Genomic DNA, 20,195 nt, shown 5'->3' with positions numbered 1-20,195 from the left:
ATGTTCACTGACCACCATATATTCTCATTGTTGTTCTGCAGGTTGTCACCACTGCCTTATCTACTGATGACCAAACCATATCTATTAGATGTATTGTTTGGATTTTCCCAGTCTACGTGTTCCTCACCCTTGGGTTATCTAATGTGGAAAGCCAGTTTCCCCGAGCCTGCACCACTGATGAGACATTGAAGAGTAGAATCTGCTGCCCCCTGTGGTGTGGAAGCCCCTGCGGTGAACACGCTGGGCGTGGAGAATGTTCCACTAAACATATACAAGCATATGGCCAGGACTCAGAGGTTCCTTATGAATACAACCAATGCCGTGATGACCGCATCGATTGGCCTTCAGGTTACTACCAGCATTATTGCAGATGCAAAGGAAATTATAGTGGTTACGACTGTGGAGAATGCAAATATGGCCACTATGGAAAGAGATGTGACCAGAAGAAGATACTGGTCAGGAAAGAGATCCGGGAGCTGAATGTGATTGAAAGGGAAAAGTTCCTGAGATATCTGAATCTGTTGAAAGACACCACCAGTTCGGACTACGTCATACTGGTGGCCAGAGACAGGAAGGACCCCTCGACCTTTATGTTCAGGAATGCCTCCATTTATGACTTGTGCACCTGGATCCACCACTACAGCACGAAGCCCATCCTCCATAACTGTTCTTATGCTGGCATGCGGGACTTTGCCCACCAGGGACCTGCCTTCACCACCTGGCACCGTTTGCTGCTCCTCTTCTTGGAAAGACAGATCCATCTATTAACAGGAGATGACTGCTTTGCTCTTCCGTTTTATGACTGGAGCAAAGACAAAAACTGTTCCATCTGCTCTGATGAGCTTTTAGGCAGCAATGATAAAAAAGGGAATATTCTGGAAAGCTCCTCCTTCTCCTCCTGGGGGGTAAGTGTCATCAATGGATGATAACGGGATGAATCCTGCTCCTTCTCCAGGGTGGGGTTAGTGTCACATGTGGCTGATGTCTGTATGACTCCTGCTTCTCCTCCTGGGGGTGAGTGTCACATGTGGCTGATGTCTGGATGACTCTTGCTTCTCCTCCTGGGGGGTAAGTGTCACATGTGGATGATGTCTGGATGACTCCTGCTTCTCCTCCTGGGGGGTGAGTGTCACATGTGGCTGATGTCTGGATGACTCCTGCTCCTCCTCCTGGGGGGTGAGTGTCACATGTGGCTGATGTCTGGATGACTCCTGCTTCTCCTCCTGTGGGGTGAGTGTCACATGTGGCTGATGTCTGGATGACTCCTGCTTCTCCTCCTGGGGGGTGAGTGTCACATGTGGCTGATGGCTGGATGACTCCTGCTTCTCCTCCTGTGGGGTGAGTGTCACATGTGGCTGATGTCTGGATGACTCCTGGTCCTCCTCCTGGGTGGTGAGTGTCACATGTGACTGATGTCTCGATGACTCCTGCTTCTCCTCCTGGGTGGTGAGTGTCACATGTGACTGATGTCTCGATGACTCCTGCTTCTCCTCCTGGGGGGTTAGTGTCACATGTGGCTGATGGCTGCATGACTCCTGCTTCTCCTCCTGGGGGGTGAGGGTCACATGTGGCTGATGGCTGGATGACTCCTGCTTCTCCTCCTGGGTGGTGAGTGTCACATGTGACTGATGTCTCGATGACTCCTGCTTCTCCTCCTGGGGGGTTAGTGTCACATGTGGCTGATGGCTGGATGACTCCTGCTTCTCCTCCTGGGGGGTGAGGGTCACATGTGGCTGATGGCTGGATGACTCCTGCTTCTCCTCCTGGGGGGTTAGTGTCACATGTGGCTGATGTCTGGATGACTCCTGCTTCTCCTCCTGTGGGGTGAGTGTCACATGTGGCTGATGTCTGGATGACTCCTGCTTCTCCTCCTGGGGGGTGAGTGTCACATGTGACTGATGTCTCGATGACTCCTGCTTCTCCTCCTGGGGGTGAGTGTCACATGTGGCTGATGGCTGGATGACTCCTGCTTCTCCTCCTGGGGGGTGAGTGTCACATGTGGCTGATGTCTGGATGACTCCTGCTTCTCCTCCTGGGGGGTGAGTGTCACATGTGACTGATGTCTCGATGACTCCTGCTCCTCCTCCTGGGGGGTGAGTGTCACATGTGGCTGATGTCTGGATGACTCCTGCTCCTCCTCCTGGGGGTGAGTGTCACATGTGGCTGATGTCTGGATGACTCCTGCTTCTCCTCCTGGGGGTGAGTGTCACATGTGGCTGATGGCTGGATGACTCCTGCTTCTCCTCCTGGGGGGTGAGGGTCACATGTGGCTGATGGCTGGATGACTCCTGCTTCTCCTCCTGGGGGGTGAGGTTCACATGTGGCTGATGTCTGGATGACTCCTGCTTCTCCTCCTGGGGGGTGAGTGTCACATGTGGCTGATGTCTGGATGACTCCTGCTTCTCCTCCTGGGGGGTGAGGTTCACATGTGGCTGATGTCTGGATGACTCCTGCTTCTCCTCCTGGGGGGTGAGTGTCACATGTGGCTGATGTCTGGATGACTCCTGCTTCTCCTCCTGGGGGTGAGTGTCACATGTGACTGATGTCTGGATGACTCCTGCTTCTCCTCCTGGGGGGTGAGTGTCACATGTGGCTGATGGCTGGATGACTCCTGCCTCTCCTCCTGGGGGGTGAGTGTCACATGTGGCTGATGGCTGGATGACTCCTGCTTCTCCTCCTGGGGGGTGAGGGTCACATGTGGCTGATGTCTGGATGACTCCTGCTTCTCCTCCTGAGGGGTGAGTGCCACATGTGACTGATGTCTGGATGACTCCTGCTTCTCCTCCTGGGGGGTGAGTGCCACATGTGGCTGATGTCTGGATGACTCCTGCTTCTCCTCCTGGGGGGTGAGGTTCACATGTGGCTGATGTCTGGATGACTCCTGCTTCTCCTCCTGGGGGGTGAGTGCCACATGTGACTGATGTCTGGATGACTCCTGCTTCTCCTCCTGGGGGGTGAGTGCCACATGTGGCTGATGTCTGGATGACTCCTGCTTCTCCTCCTAGGGGTGAGTGTCACATGTGGCTGATGGTTGGATGACTCCTGCTTCTCCTCCTGGGGGTGAGTGTCACATGTGACTGATGTCTGGATGACTCCTGCTTCTCCTCCTGGGGGGTGAGTGTCACATGTGGCTGATGGCTGGATGACTCCTGCCTCTCCTCCTGGGGGGTGAGTGTCACATGTGGCTGATGGCTGGATGACTCCTGCTTCTCCTCCTGGGGGGTGAGGGTCACATGTGGCTGATGTCTGGATGACTCCTGCTTCTCCTCCTGAGGGGTGAGTGCCACATGTGACTGATGTCTGGATGACTCCTGCTTCTCCTCCTGGGGGGTGAGTGTCACATGTGACTGATGGCTGGATGACTCCTGCTTCTCCTCCTGGGGGGTGAGTGTCACATGTGGCTGATGTCTGGATGACTCCTGCTCCTCCTCCTGGGGGGTGAGTGTCACATGTGACTGATGGCTGGATGACTCCTGCTTCTCCTCCTGGGGGGTGAGTGTCACATGTGGCTGATGTCTGGATGACTCCTGCTTCTCCTCCTGGGGGATGAGTGTCACATGTGGCTGATGTCTGGATGACTCCTGCTCCTCCTCCTGGGGGGTGAGTGTCACATGTGGCTGATGGCTGGATGACTCCTGCTTCTCCTCCTGGGGGGTGAGGGTCACATGTGGCTGATGGCTGCATGACTCCTGCTTCTCCTCCTGGGGGGTGAGTGTCACATGTTGCTGATGGCTGGATGACTCCTGCTTCTCCTCCTGGGGGGTGAGTGTCACATGTTGCTGATGTCTGGATGACTCCTGCTTCTCCTCCTGGGGAGTTAGTGTCACATGTGGCTGATGGCTGGATGACTCCTGCTTCTCCTCCTGGGGGGTGAGTGTCACATGTGGCTGATGGCTGGATGACTCCTGCTTCTCCTCCTGGGGGGTGAGTGTCACATGTGGCTGATGGCTGGATGACTCCTGCTTCTCCTCCTGGGGGGTGAGTGTCACATGTGGCTGATGGCTGGATGACTACTGCTTCTCCTCCTGGGGGTGAGGGTCACATGTGGCTGATGGCTGGATGACTCCTGCTTCTCCTCCTGGGGGGTGAGGTTCACATGTGACTGATGGCTGGATGACTCCTGCTTCTCCTCCTGGGGGGTGAGTGTCACATGTGGCTGATGTCTGGATGACTCCTGCTTCTCCTCCTGGGGGGTGAGTGTCACATGTGACTGATGGCTGGATGACTCCTGCTTCTCCTCCTGGGGGGTGAGGGTCACATGTGGATGATGGCTGGATGACTCCTGCTTCTCCTCCTGGGGGGTGAGGGTCACATGTGGCTGATGGCTGGATGACTCCTGCTTCTCCTCCTGGGGGGTGAGTGTCACATGTGGCTGATGGCTGGATAACTCCTGCTTCTCCTCCTGGGGGGTGAGTGTCACATGTGGCTGATGGCTGGATGACTCCTGCTTCTCCTCCTGGGGGGTGAGGGTCACATGTGGCTGATGGCTGGATGACTCCTGCTTCTCCTCCTAGGGGGTTAGTGTCACATGTGACTGATGGCTGGATGACTCCTGCTTCTCCTCCTGGGGGTGAGGGTCACATGTGGCTGATGGCTGGATGACTCCTGCTTCTCCTCCTGGGGGGTGAGGTTCACATGTGACTGATGGCTGGATGACTCCTGCTTCTCCTCCTGGGGGTGAGGGTCACATGTGGCTGATGGCTGGATGACTCCTGCTTCTCCTCCTGGGGGGTGAGTGTCACATGTGGCTGATGTCTGGATGACTCCTGCTTCTCCTCCTGGGGGGTGAGTGTCACATGTGGCTGATGGCTGGATGACTCCTGCTTCTCCTCCTGGGGGTGAGGGTCACATGTGGCTGATGGCTGGATGACTCCTGCTTCTCCTCCTGGGGGGTGAGGTTCACATGTGCCTGATGTCTGGATGACTCCTGCTTCTCCTCCTGGGGGGTGAGTGTCACATGTGGCTGATGTCTGGATGACTCCTGCTTCTCCTCCTGGGGGTGAGGGTCACATGTGCCTGATGTCTGGATGACTCCTGCTTCTCCTCCTGGGGGGTTAGTGTCACATGTGGCTGATGTCTGGATGACTCCTGCTTCTCCTCCTGGGGGGTGAGTGTCACATGTGGCTGATGGCTGGATGACTCCTGCTTCTCCTCCGGGGGGTGAGTGTAACATGTGGCTGATGTCTGGATGACTCCTGCTTCTCCTCCTGGGGGGTGAGTGTCACATGTGGCTGATGTCTGGATGACTCCTGCTTCTCCTCCTGGGGGTGAGGGTCACATGTGCCTGATGTCTGGATGACTCCTGCTTCTCCTCCTGGGGGGTTAGTGTCACATGTGGCTGATGTCTGGATGACTCCTGCTTCTCCTCCTGGGGGGTGAGTGTCACATGTGGCTGATGGCTGGATGACTCCTGCTTCTCCTCCTGGGGGGTGAGTGTCACATGTGGCTGATGTCTGGATGACTCCTGCTTCTCCTCCTGGGGGGTGAGGGTCACATGTGGCTGATGTCTGGATGACTCCTGCTTCTCCTCCTGGGGGGTGAGTGTCACATGTGGCTGATGGCTGGATGACTCCTGCTTCTCCTCCTTGGGGTGAGTGTCACATGTGACTGATGTCTGGATGACTCCTGCTTCTCCTCCTGGGGGGTGAGGTTCACATGTGGCTGATGTCTGGATGACTCCTGCTTCTCCTCCTGGGGGGTGAGGGTCACATGTGACTGATGGCTGGATGACTCCTGCTCCTCCTCCTGGGGGGTGAGGGTCACATGTGGCTGATGTCTGGATGACTCCTGCTTCTCCTCCTGGGGGGTGAGGGTCACATGTGGCTGATATCTGGATGACTCCTGCTCCTCCTCCTGGGGGGTGAGTGTAACATGTGGCTGATGACTGGATGACTCCTGCTTCTCCTCCTGGGGGGTGAGTGTCACATGTGGCTGATGTCTGTATGACTCCTGCTCCTCCTCCTGGGGGGTGAGTGTCACATGTGGCTGATGGCTGGATGACTCCTGCTTCTCCTCCTGGGGGTGAGGGTCACATGTGGCTGATGGCTGGATGACTCCTGCTTCTCCTCCTGGGGGTGAGGGTCACATGTGGCTTATGGCTGGATGACTCCTGCTTCTCCTCCTGGGGGGTGAGTGTCACATGTGGCTGATGGCTGGATGACTCCTGCTTCTCCTCCTGGGGGTGAGGGTCACATGTGGCTGATGGCTGGATGACTCCTGCTTCTCCTCCTGGGGGGTGAGGTTCACATGTGGCTGATGGCTGGATGACTCCTGCTTCTCCTCCTGGGGGGTGAGTGTCACATGTGGCTGATGTCTGGATGACTCCTGCTTCTCCTCCTGGGGGGTGAGGTTCACATGTGGCTGATGTCTGGATGACTCCTGCTTCTCCTCCTGGGGGGTGAGTGTCACATGTGGCTGATGTCTGGATGACTCCTGCTTCTCCTCCTGGGGGGTGAGTGTCACATGTGGCTGATGTCTGGATGACTCCTGCTCCTCCTCCTGGGGGTGAGTGTCACATATGGCTGATGGCTGGATGACTCCTGCTTCTCCTCCTGGGGGTGAGTGTCACATGTGGCTGATGGCTGGATGACTCCTGCTTCTCCTCCTGGGGGTGAGGGTCACATGTGCCTGATGTCTGGATGACTCCTGCTTCTCCTCCTGGGGGGTGAGGTTCACATGTGGCTGATGTCTGGATGACTCCTGCTTCTCCTCCTGGGGGTGAGTGTCACATGTGGCTGATGGCTGGATGACTCCTGCTTCTCCTCCTGGGGGTGAGTGTCACATGTGGCTGATGTCTGGATGACTCCTGCTTCTCCTCCTGGGGGGTTAGTGTCACCTGTGACTGATGGCTGGATGACTCCTGCTCCTCCTCCTGGGGGGTGAGGGTCACATGTGGCTGATGGCTGGATGACTCCTGCTTCTCCTCCTGGGGGTGAGGGTCACATGTGGCTGATGGCTGGATGACTCCTGCTTCTCCTCCTGGGGGGTGAGTGTCACATGTGGCTGATGGCTAGATGACTCCTGCTTCTCCTCCTAGGGGTGAGGGTCACATGTGGCTGATGGCTGGATGACTCCTGCTTCTTCTCCTGGGGGGGTGAGGGTCACATGTGGCTGATGTCTGGATGACTCCTGCTTCTCCTCCTGGGGGGTGAGTGTCACATGTGGCTGATGTCTGGATGACTCCTGCTCCTCCTCCTGGGGGGTGAGTGTCACATGTGGCTGATGTCTGGATGACTCCTGCTTCTCCTCCTAAGGGGTTAGTGTCACATGTGTCTGATGGCTGGATGACTCCTGCTTCTCCTCCTGGGGAGTGAGTGTCACATGTGGCTGATGTCTGGATGACTCCTGCTTCTCCTCCTGGGGGGTGAGTGTCACATGTGGCTGATGTCTGGATGACTCCTGCTCCTCCTCCTGGGGGGTGAGGGTCACATGTGGCCGATGGCTGGATGACTCCTGCTTCTCCTCCTGGGGGGTGAGTGTCACATATGGCTGATGTCTGGATGACTCCTGCTTCTCCTCCTGGGGGGTGAGGGTCACATGTGGCTGATGGCTGGATGAATCCTGTTCCTCCTCCTGGGGGGTAAGGGTCACATGTGGCCGATGTCTGGATGACTCCTGCTTCTCCTCCTGGGGGGTGAGTGTCACATGTGGCTGATGTCTGGATGACTCCTGCTTCTCCTACTGGGGGGTGAGGGTCACATGTGGCTGATGGCTGGATGACTCCTACTTCTCCTCCTGGGGGGTGAGGGTCACATGTGGCTGATGTCTGGATGACTCCTGCTTCTCCTCCTGGGGGTGAGTGTCACATGTGGCTGATGGCTGGATGACTCCTGCTTCTCCTCCTGGGGGGTGAGTGTCACATGTGGCTGATGTCTGGATGACTCCTGCTTCTCCTCCTGGGGGGTGAGTGTCACATGTGGCTGATGTCTGGATGACTCCTACTCCTCCTCCTGGGGGGTGAGTGTCACATGTGGCTGATGTCTGGATGACTCCTACTCCTCCTCCTGGGGGGGTAGGTGTCACATGTGGCTGATGTCTGGATGACTCCTGCTTCTCCTCCTGGGGGGTGAGTGTCACATGTGGCTGATGGCTGGATGACTCCTGCTTCTCCTCCTGGGGGGTGAGTGTCACATGTGGCTGATGTCTGGATGACTCTTGCTTCTCCTCCTGGGGGGTGAGTGTCACATGTGGCTGATGTCTGGATGACTCCTGCTTCTCCTTCTGGGGGGTGAGGGTCACATGTGGCTGATGGCTGGATGACTCCTGCTTCTCCTCCTGGGGAGTGAGTGTCACATGTGGCTGATGTCTGGATGACTCCTGCTCCTCCTCCTGGGGGGTGAGTGTCACATATGGCTGATGTCTGGATGACTCCTGCTTCTCCTCCTGGGGGGTGAGGGTCACATGTGGCTGATGGCTGGATTAATCCTGCTCCTCCTCCTGGGGGGTGAGGGTCACATGTGGCCGATGTCTGGATGACTCCTGCTTCTCCTCCTGGGGGGTGAGTGTCACATGTGGCTGATGTCTGGATGACTCCTGCTTCTCCTACTGGGGGGTGAGGGTCACATGTGGCTGATGGCTGGATGAATCCTGCTCCTCCTCCTGGGGGGTGAGGGTCACATGTGGCTGATGGCTGGATGACTCCTGCTTCTCCTCCTTGGGGGTGAGTGTCACATGTGGCCGATGTCTGGATGACTCCTGCTTCTCCTCCTGGGGGGTGAGTGTCACATGTGGCTGATGTCTGGATGACTCCTATTTCTCCTCCTGGGGGGTGAGTGTCACATGTGGCTGATGGCAGGATGACTCCTGCTCCTCCTCCTGGGGGGGTGAGTGTCACATGTGGCTGATGTCTGGATGACTCCTGCTTCTCCTCCTGGGGGTGGGTGTCACATGTGGCTGATGGCTGGATGACTCCTGCTTCTCCTCCTGGGGGGTCAGTGTCACATGTGGCCGATGGCTGGATGACTCCTGCTTCCCCTCCTTGGGGGTGAGTGTCACATGTGGCTGATGTCTGGATGACCCCTGCTCCTCCTCCTGGGGGGTGAGTGTCACTTGTGGCTGATGGCTGGATGACTCCTGCTTCTCCTCCTGGGGGGTGAGAGTCACATGTGGCTGATGTCTGGATGACTCCTTCTTTTCCTCCTGGGGGGTGAGTGTCACATGTGGCTGATGTCTGGATGACTCCTGCTTCTCCTCCTGGGTGTTAGTGTCACATTTGGCTGATGTCTGGATGACTCCTACTCCTCCTCCTGGGGGGGTGAGTGTCACATGTGGCCGATGTCTGGATGACTCCTGCTTCTCCTCCTGGGGGGTAAGTGTCACATGTGGCCGATGGCTGGATGACTCCTGCTTCTCCTCCTTGGGGGTGAGTGTCACATGTGGCTGATGTCTGGATGACCCCTGCTCCTCCTCCTGGGGGGTGAGTGTCACATGTGGCTGATGTCTGGATGACCCCTGCTCCTCCTCCTGGGGGGTGAGTGTCACATGTGGCTGATGGCTGGGTGACTCCTGCTTCTCCTCCTGGGGGGTGAGTGTCACATGTGGCTGATGTCTGGATGACTCCTGCTTCTCCTCCTGGGGGTTAGTGTCACATGTGGCTGATGTCTGGATGACTCCTGCTTCTCCTCCTGGGGGGTGAGTGTCACATGTGGCTGATGTCTGGATGACTTCTGCTTCTCCTCCTGGGGGGTGAGTGTCACATGTGGCTGATGGCTGGATGACTCCTGCTCCTCCACCTGGGGGGGGGAGTGTCACATGTGGCTGATGGCTGGATGACTCCTGCTTCTCCTCCTGGGGGGTGAGTGTCACATGTGGCTGATGGCTGGATGACTCCTGCTTCTCCTCCTGGGGGGTGAGTGTCACATGTGACTGATGGCTGGATGACTCCTGCTTCTCCTCCTGGGGGGTGAGTGTCACATGTGGCTGATGTCTGGATGACTCCTGCTTCTCCTCCTGGGGGTTAGTGTCACATGTGGCTGATGTCTGGATGACTCCTGCTTCCCCTCCTGGGGGGTGAGTGTCACATGTGGCTGATGTCTGGATGACTTCTGCTTCTCCTCCTGGGGGGTGAGTGTCACATGTGGCTGATGTCTGGATGACTCCTGCTTCTCCTCCTGGGGGTTGAGGGTCACATGTGGCTGATGTCTGGATGACTCCTGCTTCTCCTCCTGGGGGGTGAGTGTCACATGTGGCTGATGTCTGGATGACTCCTGCTCCTCCTCCTGGGGGGTGAATGTCACATGTGCCTGATGTCTGGATGACTCCTGCTTCTCCTCCTGGGGGGTGAGTGTCACATGTGACTGATGGCTGGATGACTCCTGCTTCTCCTCCTGGGGGGTGAGTGTCACATGTGGCTGATGTCTGGATGACTCCTGCTTCTCCTCCTGGGGGTTAGTGTCACATGTGGCTGATGTCTGGATGACTCCTGCTTCCCCTCCTGGGGGGTGAATGTCACATGTGGCTGATGTCTGGATGACTCCTGCTCCTCCTCCTGGGGGTGAGTGTCACATGTGGCTGATGGCTGGATGACTCCTGCTTCCCCTCCTGGGGGGTGAATGTCACATTTGGCTGATGGCTGGATGACTCCTGCTCCTCCTCCTGGGGGGTGAGTGTCACATGTGGCTGATGTCTGGATAACCCCTGCTCCTCCTCCTGGGGGGTGAGTGTCACATGTGGCTGATGGCTGGATGACTCCTGCTTCTCCTCCTGGGGGGTGAGTGTCACATGTGGCTGATGTCTGGATGACTCCTGCTTCTCCTCCTGGGGGGTGAGTGTCACATGTGGCTGATGTCTGGATGACTCCTGCTTCTCCTCCTGGGGGTTAGTGTCACATGTGGCTGATGTCTGGATGACTCCTGCTTCTCCTCCTGGGGGGTGAGTGTCACATGTGGCTGATGTCTGGATGACTCCTGCTTCTCCTCCTGGGGGGTGAGTGTCACATGTGGCTGATGTCTGGATGACTCTTGCTTCTCCTCCTAGGGGGTGAGTGTCACATGTGGCTGATGTCTGGATGACTCCTGCTCCTCCTCCTGGGGGTGAGTGTCACATATGGCTGATGTCTGGATGACTCCTGCTTCTCCTCCTGGCGGGTGAGTGTCACATGTGGCTGATGGCTGGATGACTCCTGCTTCTCCTCCTGGGGGGTGAGTGTCACATGTGGCTGATGTCTGGATGACTCCTGCTTCTCCTCCTGGGGGGTGAGTGTCACATGTGGCTGATGTCTGGATGACTCCTGCTTCTCCTCCTGGGGGGTTAGTGTCACATGTGGCTGATGTCTGGATGACTCCTGCTTCTCCTCCTGGGGGGTGAGTGTCACATGTGGCTGATGGCTGGATGACTCCTGCTTCTCCTCCTGGGGGGTGAGTGTCACATATGGCTGATGTCTGGATGACTCCTGCTTCTCCTCCTGGGGGGTGAGTGTCACATGTGGCTGATGGCTGGATGACTCCTGCTTCTCCTCCTGGGGGGTGAGGGTCACATGTGCCTGATGTCTGGATGACTCCTGCTTCTCCTCCTGGGGGGTGAGTGTCACATGTGGCTGACGGCTGGATGACTCCTGCTCTTCCTCCTGGGGGGTGAGTGTCACATGTGGCTGATGTCTGGATGACTCCTGCTTCTCCTCCTGGGGGGTGAGTGTCACATGTAGCTGATGTCTGGATGACTCCTGCTTTTCCTCCTGGGGGGTGAGTGTCACACGTGGCTGATGTCTGGATGACTCCTGCTTCTCCTCCTGGGGAGTGAGTGTCATATGTGGCTGATGTCTGGATGACTCCTGCTCCTCCTCCTGGGGGGTGAGTGTCACATGTGGCTGATGGCTGGATGACTCCTGCTTCTCCTCCTGGGGGGTGAGTGTCACATGTGGCTGATGGCTGGATGTCTCCTGCTTCTCCTCCTGGGGGGTGAGTGTCACATGTTGCTGATGGCTGCATGACTCCTGCTTCTCCTCCTGGGGGGTGAGTGTCACATGTGGCTGATGTCTGGATGTCTCCTGCTTCTCCTCCTGGGGGTGAGGGTCACATGTGGCTGATGGCTGGATGACTCCTGCTTCTCCTCCTGGGGGGTGAGTGTCACATGTGGCTGATGTCTGGATGACTCCTGCTTCTCCTCCTGGGGGTGAGTGTCACATGTGGCTGATGTCTGGATGACTCCTGCTTCTCCTCCTAGGGGTGAGTGTCACATGTGGCTGATGGCTGGATGACTCCTGCTTCTCCTCCTGGGGGTGAGTGTCACATGTGGCTGATGTCTGGATGACTCCTGCTTCTCCTCCTCGGGGGTGAGTGTCACATGTGGCTGATGGTTGGATGACTTCTGCTTCTCCTCCTGGGGGGTGAGTGTCACATGTGGCTGATGGCTGGATGACTCCTGCTTCTCCTCCTGGGGGTTAGTGTCACATGTGGCTGATGGCTGGATGACTCCTGCTTCTCCTCCTGGGGGGTGAGTGTCACATGTGGCTGATGTCTGGATGACTCCTGCTTCTCCTCCTGGGGGGTGAGTGTCACATGTGGCTGATGGCTGGATGACTCCTGCTTCTCCTCCTGGGGGGTGAGTGTCACATGTGCCTGATGTCTGGATGACTCCTGCTTCTCCTCCTAGGGGTGAGTGTCACATGTGGCTGATGGCTGGATGACTCCTGCTTCTCCTCCTGGGGGGTGAGTGTCACATGTGGCTGATGGTTTGATGACTTCTGCTTCTCCTCCTGGGGGGTGAGTGTCACATGTGGCTGATGTCTGGATGACTCCTGCTTCTCCTCCTGGGGGTTAGTGTCACATGTGGCTGATGGCTGGATGACTCCTGCTTCTCCTCCTGGGGGGTGAGTGTCACATGTGGCTGATGTCTGGATGACTCCTGCTTCTCCTCCTGGGGGGTGAGTGTCACATGTGGCTGATGGCTGGATGACTCCTGCTTCTCCTCCTGGGGGGTGAGTGTCACATGTGCCTGATGTCTGGATGTCTCCTGCTCCTCCTCCTGGGGGTGAGTGTCACATGTGGCTGATGGCTGGATGACTCCTGCTTCTCCTCCTGGGGGTGAGTGTCACATGTGGCTGATGTCTGGATGACTCCTGCTTCTCCTCCTGGGGGGTGAGTGTCACATGTGGCTGATGGCTGGATGACTCCTGCTTCTCCTCCTGGGGGTGAGTGTCACATGTGGCTGATGTCTGGATGACTCCTGCTTCTCCTCCTGGGGGGTGAGTGTCACATGTGGCTGATGGCTGGATGACTCCTGCTTCTCCTCCAGGGGGGTGAGGGTCACATGTGGCTGATGTCTGGATGACTCCTGCTCCTCCTCCTGGGGGGTGAGGGTCACATGTGGCCGATGTCTGGATGACTCCTGCTTCTCCTCCTGGGGGGTGAGTGTCACATGTGGCTGATGTCTGGATGACTCCTGCTTCTCCTACTGGGGGGTGAGTGTAACAATAGCCGATGTCTGGATGACTCCTGCTTCTCCTCCTGGGGGGTGAGTGTCACATGTGGATGATGGCTGGATGACTCCTGCTTCTCCTCCTGGGGGGTGAGTGTCACATGTGGCTGATGTCTGGATGACTCCTGCTTCTCCTCCTGGGGGGTGAGGGTCACATGTGGCTGATGTCTGGATGACTCCTGCTCCTCCTCCTGGGGGGTGAGTGTCACATGTGGCTGATGTCTGGATGACTCCTACTCCTCCTCCTGGGGGGTGAGTGTCACATGTGGCTGATGTGTGGATGACTCCTACTCCTCCTCCTGGGGGGGTAGGTGTCACATGTGGCTGATGTCTGAATGACTCCTGCTCCTCCTCCTGGAGGGTGAGTGTCACATGTGACTGATGTCTGGATGACTCCTGCTGCTCCTCCTGGGGGGTGAGTGTCACATGTGGCTGATGGCTGGATGACTCCTGCTTCTCCTCCTGGGGGGTGAGGGTCACATATGGCTGATGGCTGGATGACTCCTGCTTCTCCTCCTGGGGGGTGAGGGTCACATGTGGCTGATGTCTGGATGACTCCTGCTTCTCCTCCTGGGGGTGAGGGTCACATGTGGCTGATGGCTGGATGACTCCTGCTTCTCCTCCTGGGGGGTGAGTGTCACATGTGGCTGATGTCTGGATGACTCCTGCTTCTCCTCCTGGGGGTGAGTGTCACATGTGGCTGATGTCTGGATGACTCCTGCTTCTCCTCCTAGGGGTGAGTGTCACATGTGGCTGATGGCTGGATGACTCCTGCTTCTCCTCCTGGGGGTGAGTGTCACATGTGGCTGATGTCTGGATGACTCCTGCTTCTCCTCCTGGGGGGTGAGTGTCACATGTGGCTGATGTCTGGATGACTCCTGCTTCTCCTCCTGGGGGGTGAGTGTCACATGTGGCTGATGTCTGGATGACTCCTGCTTCTCCTCCTGGGGGGTTAGTGTCACATGTGGCTGATGTCTGGATGACTCCTGCTTCTCCTCCTGGGGGGTGAGTGTCACATGTGGCTGATGGCTGGATGACTCCTGCTTCTCCTCCTGGGGGGTGAGTGTCACATATGGCTGATGTCTGGATGACTCCTGCTTCTCCTCCTGGGGGGTGAGTGTCACATGTGGCTGATGGCTGGATGACTCCTGCTTCTCCTCCTGGGGGGTGAGGGTCACATGTGCCTGATGTCTGGATGACTCCTGCTTCTCCTCCTGGGGGGTGAGTGTCACATGTGGCTGATGGCTGGATGACTCCTGCTCTTCCTCCTGGGGGGTGAGTGTCACATGTGGCTGATGTCTGGATGACTCCTGCTTCTCCTCCTGGGGGGTGAGTGTCACATGTAGCTGATGTCTGGATGACTCCTGCTTTTCCTCCTGGGGGGTGAGTGTCACACGTGGCTGATGTCTGGATGACTCCTGCTTCTCCTCCTGGGGAGTGAGTGTCATATGTGGCTAATGTCTGGATGACTCCTGCTCCTCCTCCTGGGGGGTGAGTGTCACATGTGGCTGATGGCTGGATGACTCCTGCTTCTCCTCCTGGGGGGTGAGTGTCACATGTGGCTGATGGCTGGATGTCTCCTGCTTCTCCTCCTGGGGGGTGAGTGTCACATGTTGCTGATGGCTGCATGACTCCTGCTTCTCCTCCTGGGGGGTGAGTGTCACATGTGGCTGATGTCTGGATGTCTCCTGCTTCTCCTCCTGGGGGGTGAGTGTCACATGTTGCTGATGGCTGCATGACTCCTGCTTCTCCTCCTGGGGGGTGAGTGTCACATGTGGCTGATGTCTGGATGACTCCTGCTTCTCCTCCTGGGGGGTGAGTGTCACATGTGGCTGATGTCTGGATGACTCCTGCTTCTCCTCCTGGGGGGTGAGTGTCACATATGGCTGATGTCTGGATGACTCCTGCTTCTCCTCCTGGGGGGTGAGTGTCACATGTGGCTGATGGCTGGATGACTCCTGCTTCTCCTCCTGGGGGGTTAGTGTCACATGTGGCTGATGGCTGGATGACTCCTGCTTCTCCTCGTGGGGGGTGAGTGTCACATATGGCTGATGTCTGGATGACTCCTGCTTCTCCTCCTGGGGGGTGAGTGTCACATGTGGCTGATGGCTGGATGACTCCTGCTTCTCCTCCTGGGGGGTGAGTGTCACATGTGGCTGATGTCTGGATGACTCCTGCTTCTCCTCCTGGGGGGTGAGTGTCACATGTGGCTGATGGCTGGATGACTCCTGCTTCTTCTCCTGGGGGGTTAGTGCCACATGTGGCTGATGGCTGGATGACTCCTGCTTCTCCTCCTGGGGAGTGAGTGTCACATGTGGCTGATGGCTGGATGACTCCTGCTTCTCCTCCTGGGGGGTGAGTGTCACATGTGGCTGATGTCTGGATGACTCCTGCTTCTCCTCCTGGGGGGTGAGTGTCACATGTGGCTGATGTCTGGATGACTCCTGCTCCTCCTCCTGGGGGGTGAGGGTCACATGTGGCCGATGTCTGGATGACTCCTGCTTCTCCTCCTGGGGGGTGAGTGTCACATATGGCTGATGTCTGGATGACTCCTGCTTCTCCTCCAGGGGGGTGAGGGTCACATGTGGCTGATGTCTGGATGACTCCTGCTCCTCCTCCTGGGGGGTGAGGGTCACATGTGGCCGATGTCTGGATGACTCCTGCTTCTCCTCCTGGGGGGTGAGTGTCACATGTGGCTGATGTCTGGATGACTCCTGCTTCTCCTACTGGGGGGTGAGTGTAACAATAACCGATGTCTGGATGACTCCTGCTTCTCCTCCTGGGGGGTGAGTGTCACATGTGGCGGATGGCTGGATGACTCCTGCTTCTCCTCCTGGGGGGTGAGTGTCACATGTGGCTGATGTCTGGATGACTCCTGCTTCTCCTCCTGGGGGGTGAGGGTCACATGTGGCTGATGTCTGGATGACTCCTGCTCCTCCTCCTGGGGGGTGAGTGTCACATGTGGCTGATGTCTGGATGACTCCTACTCCTCCTCCTGGGGGGTGAGTGTCACATGTGGCTGATGTGTGGATGACTCCTACTCCTCCTCCTGGGGGGGTAGGTGTCACATGTGGCTGATGTCTGGATGACTCCTGCTCCTCCTCCTGGAGGGTGAGTGTCACATGTGACTGATGTCTGGATGACTCCTGCTGCTCCTCCTGGGGGGTGAGTGTCACATGTGGCTGATGGCTGGATGACTCCTGCTTCTCCTCCTGGGGGGTGAGGGTCACATATGGCTGATGGCTGGATGACTCCTGCTTCTCCTCCTGGGGGGTGAGGGTCACATGTGGCTGATGTCTGGATGACTCCTGCTTCTCCTCCTGGGGGTGAGGGTCACATGTGGCTGATGGCTGGATGACTCCTGCTTCTCCTCCTGGGGGGTGAGTGTCACATGTGGCTGATGTCTGGATGACTCCTGCTTCTCCTCCTGGGGGTGAGTGTCACATGTGGCTGATGTCTGGATGACTCCTGCTTCTCCTCCTAGGGGTGAGTGTCACATGTGGCTGATGGCTGGATGACTCCTGCTTCTCCTCCTGGGGGTTAGTGTCACATGTGGCTGATGTCTGGATGACTCCTGCTTCTCCTCCTCGGGGGTGAGTGTCACATGTGGCTGATGGTTGGATGACTTCTGCTTCTCCTCCTGGGGGGTGAGTGTCACATGCGGCTGATGGCTGGATGACTCCTGCTTCTCCTCCTGGGGGTTAGTGTCACATGTGGCTGATGGCTGGATGACTCCTGCTTCTCCTCCTGGGGGGTGAGTGTCACATGTGGCTGATGTCTGGATGACTCCTGCTTCTCCTCCTGGGGGGTGAGTGTCACATGTGGCTGATGGCTGGATGACTCCTGCTTCTCCTCCTGGGGGGTGAGTGTCACATGTGCCTGATGTCTGGATGACTCCTGCTTCTCCTCCTAGGGGTGAGTGTCACATGTGGCTGATGGCTGGATGACTCCTGCTTCTCCTCCTGGGGGGTGAGTGTCACATGTGGCTGATGGTTTGATGACTTCTGCTTCTCCTCCTCGGGGGTGAGTGTCACATGTGGCTGATGTCTGGATGACTCCTGCTTCTCCTCCTGGGGGTTAGTGTCACATGTGGCTGATGGCTGGATGACTCCTGCTTCTCCTCCTGGGGGGTGAGTGTCACATGTGGCTGATGTCTGGATGACTCCTGCTTCTCCTCCTGGGGGGTGAGTGTCACATGTGGCTGATGGCTGGATGACTCCTGCTTCTCCTCCTGGGGGGTGAGTGTCACATGTGCCTGATGTCTGGATGTCTCCTGCTCCTCCTCCTGGGGGTGAGTGTCACATGTGGCTGATGGCTGGATGACTCCTGCTTCTCCTCCTGGGGGTGAGTGTCACATGTGGCTGATGTCTGGATGACTCCTGCTTCTCCTCCTGGGGGGTGAGTGTCACATGTGGCTGATGGCTGGATGACTCCTGCTTCTCCTCCTGGGGGTGAGTGTCACATGTGGCTGATGTCTGGATGACTCCTGCTTCTCCTCCTGGGGGGTGAGTGTCACATGTGGCTGATGGCTGGATGACTCCTGCTTCTCCTCCAGGGGGGTGAGGGTCACATGTGGCTGATGTCTGGATGACTCCTGCTCCTCCTCCTGGGGGGTGAGGGTCACATGTGGCCGATGTCTGGATGACTCCTGCTTCTCCTCCTGGGGGGTGAGTGTCACATGTGGCTGATGTCTGGATGACTCCTGCTTCTCCTACTGGGGGGTGAGTGTAACAATAGCCGATGTCTGGATGACTCCTGCTTCTCCTCCTGGGGGGTGAGTGTCACATGTGGCGGATGGCTGGATGACTCCTGCTTCTCCTCCTGGGGGGTGAGTGTCACATGTGGCTGATGTCTGGATGACTCCTGCTTCTCCTCCTGGGGGGTGAGGGTCACATGTGGCTGATGTCTGGATGACTCCTGCTCCTCCTCCTGGGGGGTGAGTGTCACATGTGGCTGATGTCTGGATGACTCCTACTCCTCCTCCTGGGGGGTGAGTGTCACATGTGGCTGATGTGTGGATGACTCCTACTCCTCCTCCTGGGGGGGTAGGTGTCACATGTGGCTGATGTCTGGATGACTCCTGCTCCTCCTCCTGGAGGGTGAGTGTCACATGTGACTGATGTCTGGATGACTCCTGCTGCTCCTCCTGGGGGGTGAGTGTCACATGTGGCTGATGGCTGGATGACTCCTGCTTCTCCTCCTCGGGGGTGAGGGTCACATATGGCTGATGGCTGGATGACTCCTGCTTCTCCTCCTGGGGGGTGAGGGTCACATGTGGCTGATGTCTGGATGACTCCTGCTTCTCCTCCTGGGGGTGAGGGTCACATGTGGCTGATGGCTGGATGACTCCTGCTTCTCCTCCTGGGGGGTGAGTGTCACATGTGGCTGATGTCTGGATGACTCCTGCTTCTCCTCCTGGGGGTGAGTGTCACATGTGGCTGATGTCTGGATGACTCCTGCTTCTCCTCCTAGGGGTGAGTGTCACATGTGGCTGATGGCTGGATGACTCCTGCTTCTCCTCCTGGGGGTGAGTGTCACATGTGGCTGATGTCTGGATGACTCCTGCTTCTCCTCCTGGGGGGTGAGTGTCACATGTGGCTGATGGTTGGATGACTTCTGCTTCTCCTCCTGGGGGGTGAGTGTCACATGTGGCTGATGGCTGGATGACTCCTGCTTCTCCTCCTGGGGGTTAGTGTCACATGTGGCTGATGGCTGGATTACTCCTGCTTCTCCTCCTGGGGGGTGAGTGTCACATGTGGCTGATGTCTGGATGACTCCTGCTTCTCCTCCTGGGGGGTGAGTGTCACATGTGGCTGATGGCTGGATGACTCCTGCTTCTCCTCCTGGGGGGTGAGTGTCACATGTGCCTGATGTCTGGATGACTCCTGCTTCTCCTCCTAGGGGTGAGTGTCACATGTGGCTGATGTCTGGATGACTCCTGCTTCTCCTCCTGGGGGGTGAGTGTCACATGTGGCTGATGGTTTGATGACTTCTGCTTCTCCTCCTGGGGGGTGAGTGTCACATGTGGCTGATGGCTGGATGACTCCTGCTCCTCCTGGGGGTGAGTGTCACATGTGGCTGATGTCTGGATGACTCCTGCTTCTCCTCCTGGGGGTTAGTGTCACATGTGGCTGATGTCTGGATGACTCCTGCTTCTCCTCCTGGGGGGTGAGTGTCACATGTGGCTGATGTCTGGATGACTCCTGCTTCTCCTCCTGGGGGGGGGTGAGTGTCACATGTGGCTGATAGCTGGATGACTCCTGCTTCTCCTCCTGGGGTGAGTGTCACATGTGGCTGATGGCTGGATGACTCCTGCTTCTCCTCCTGGGGGGTGAGTGTCACATGTGACTGATGGCTGGATGACTCCTGCTTCTCCTCCTGGGGGGTGAGTGTCACATGTGGCTGATGTCTGGATGACTCCTGCTTTTCCTCCTGGGGGTTAGTGTCACATGTGGCTGATGTCTAGATGACTCCTGCTTCCCCTCCTGGGGGGTGATTGTCACATGTGGCTGATGTCTGGATGACTTCTGCTTCTCCTCCTGGGGGGTGAGTGTCACATGTGGCTGATGTCTGGATGACTCCTGCTTCTCCACCTGGGGGGGGGGGGGTGAGTGTCACATGTGGCTGATGGCGGGATTACTCCTGCTCCTCCACCTGGGGGGGTGAGTGTCACATGTGGCTGATGGCTGGATGACTCCTGCTTCTCCTCCTGGGGGGTGAGTGTCACATGTGGCTGATGTCTGGATGACTCCTGCTCCTCCTCCTGGGGGGTGAGTGTCACA

At 57.4% G+C, this 20,195-nt stretch overlaps 1 protein-coding gene across 1 annotated transcript in view; it reads left to right on the top strand.

Moving 5' to 3' along the window:
• Nucleotides 1-280: 280 nt before the first annotated feature.
• The window catches only part of LOC140106875 (tyrosinase-like), a 122,397-nt gene continuing 102,482 nt past the window's right edge, over nt 281-20,195 (top strand). Inside the window, exon 1 of the mRNA XM_072131501.1 lies at nt 281-905. Coding sequence (XP_071987602.1) covers nt 591-905 — 315 coding nt within the window. The 5' untranslated portion in view covers nt 281-590. The remainder of the gene's footprint in view (nt 906-20,195) is intronic.

This window comes from Engystomops pustulosus, unplaced genomic scaffold, assembly GCF_040894005.1.
Source record: "Engystomops pustulosus unplaced genomic scaffold, aEngPut4.maternal MAT_SCAFFOLD_48, whole genome shotgun sequence".
NCBI classification, from domain to species: domain Eukaryota; kingdom Metazoa; phylum Chordata; class Amphibia; order Anura; family Leptodactylidae; genus Engystomops; species Engystomops pustulosus.
Note: the sequence above shows the minus strand (reverse complement) of the source record. Positions and strands in the feature narration are given on the sequence as shown.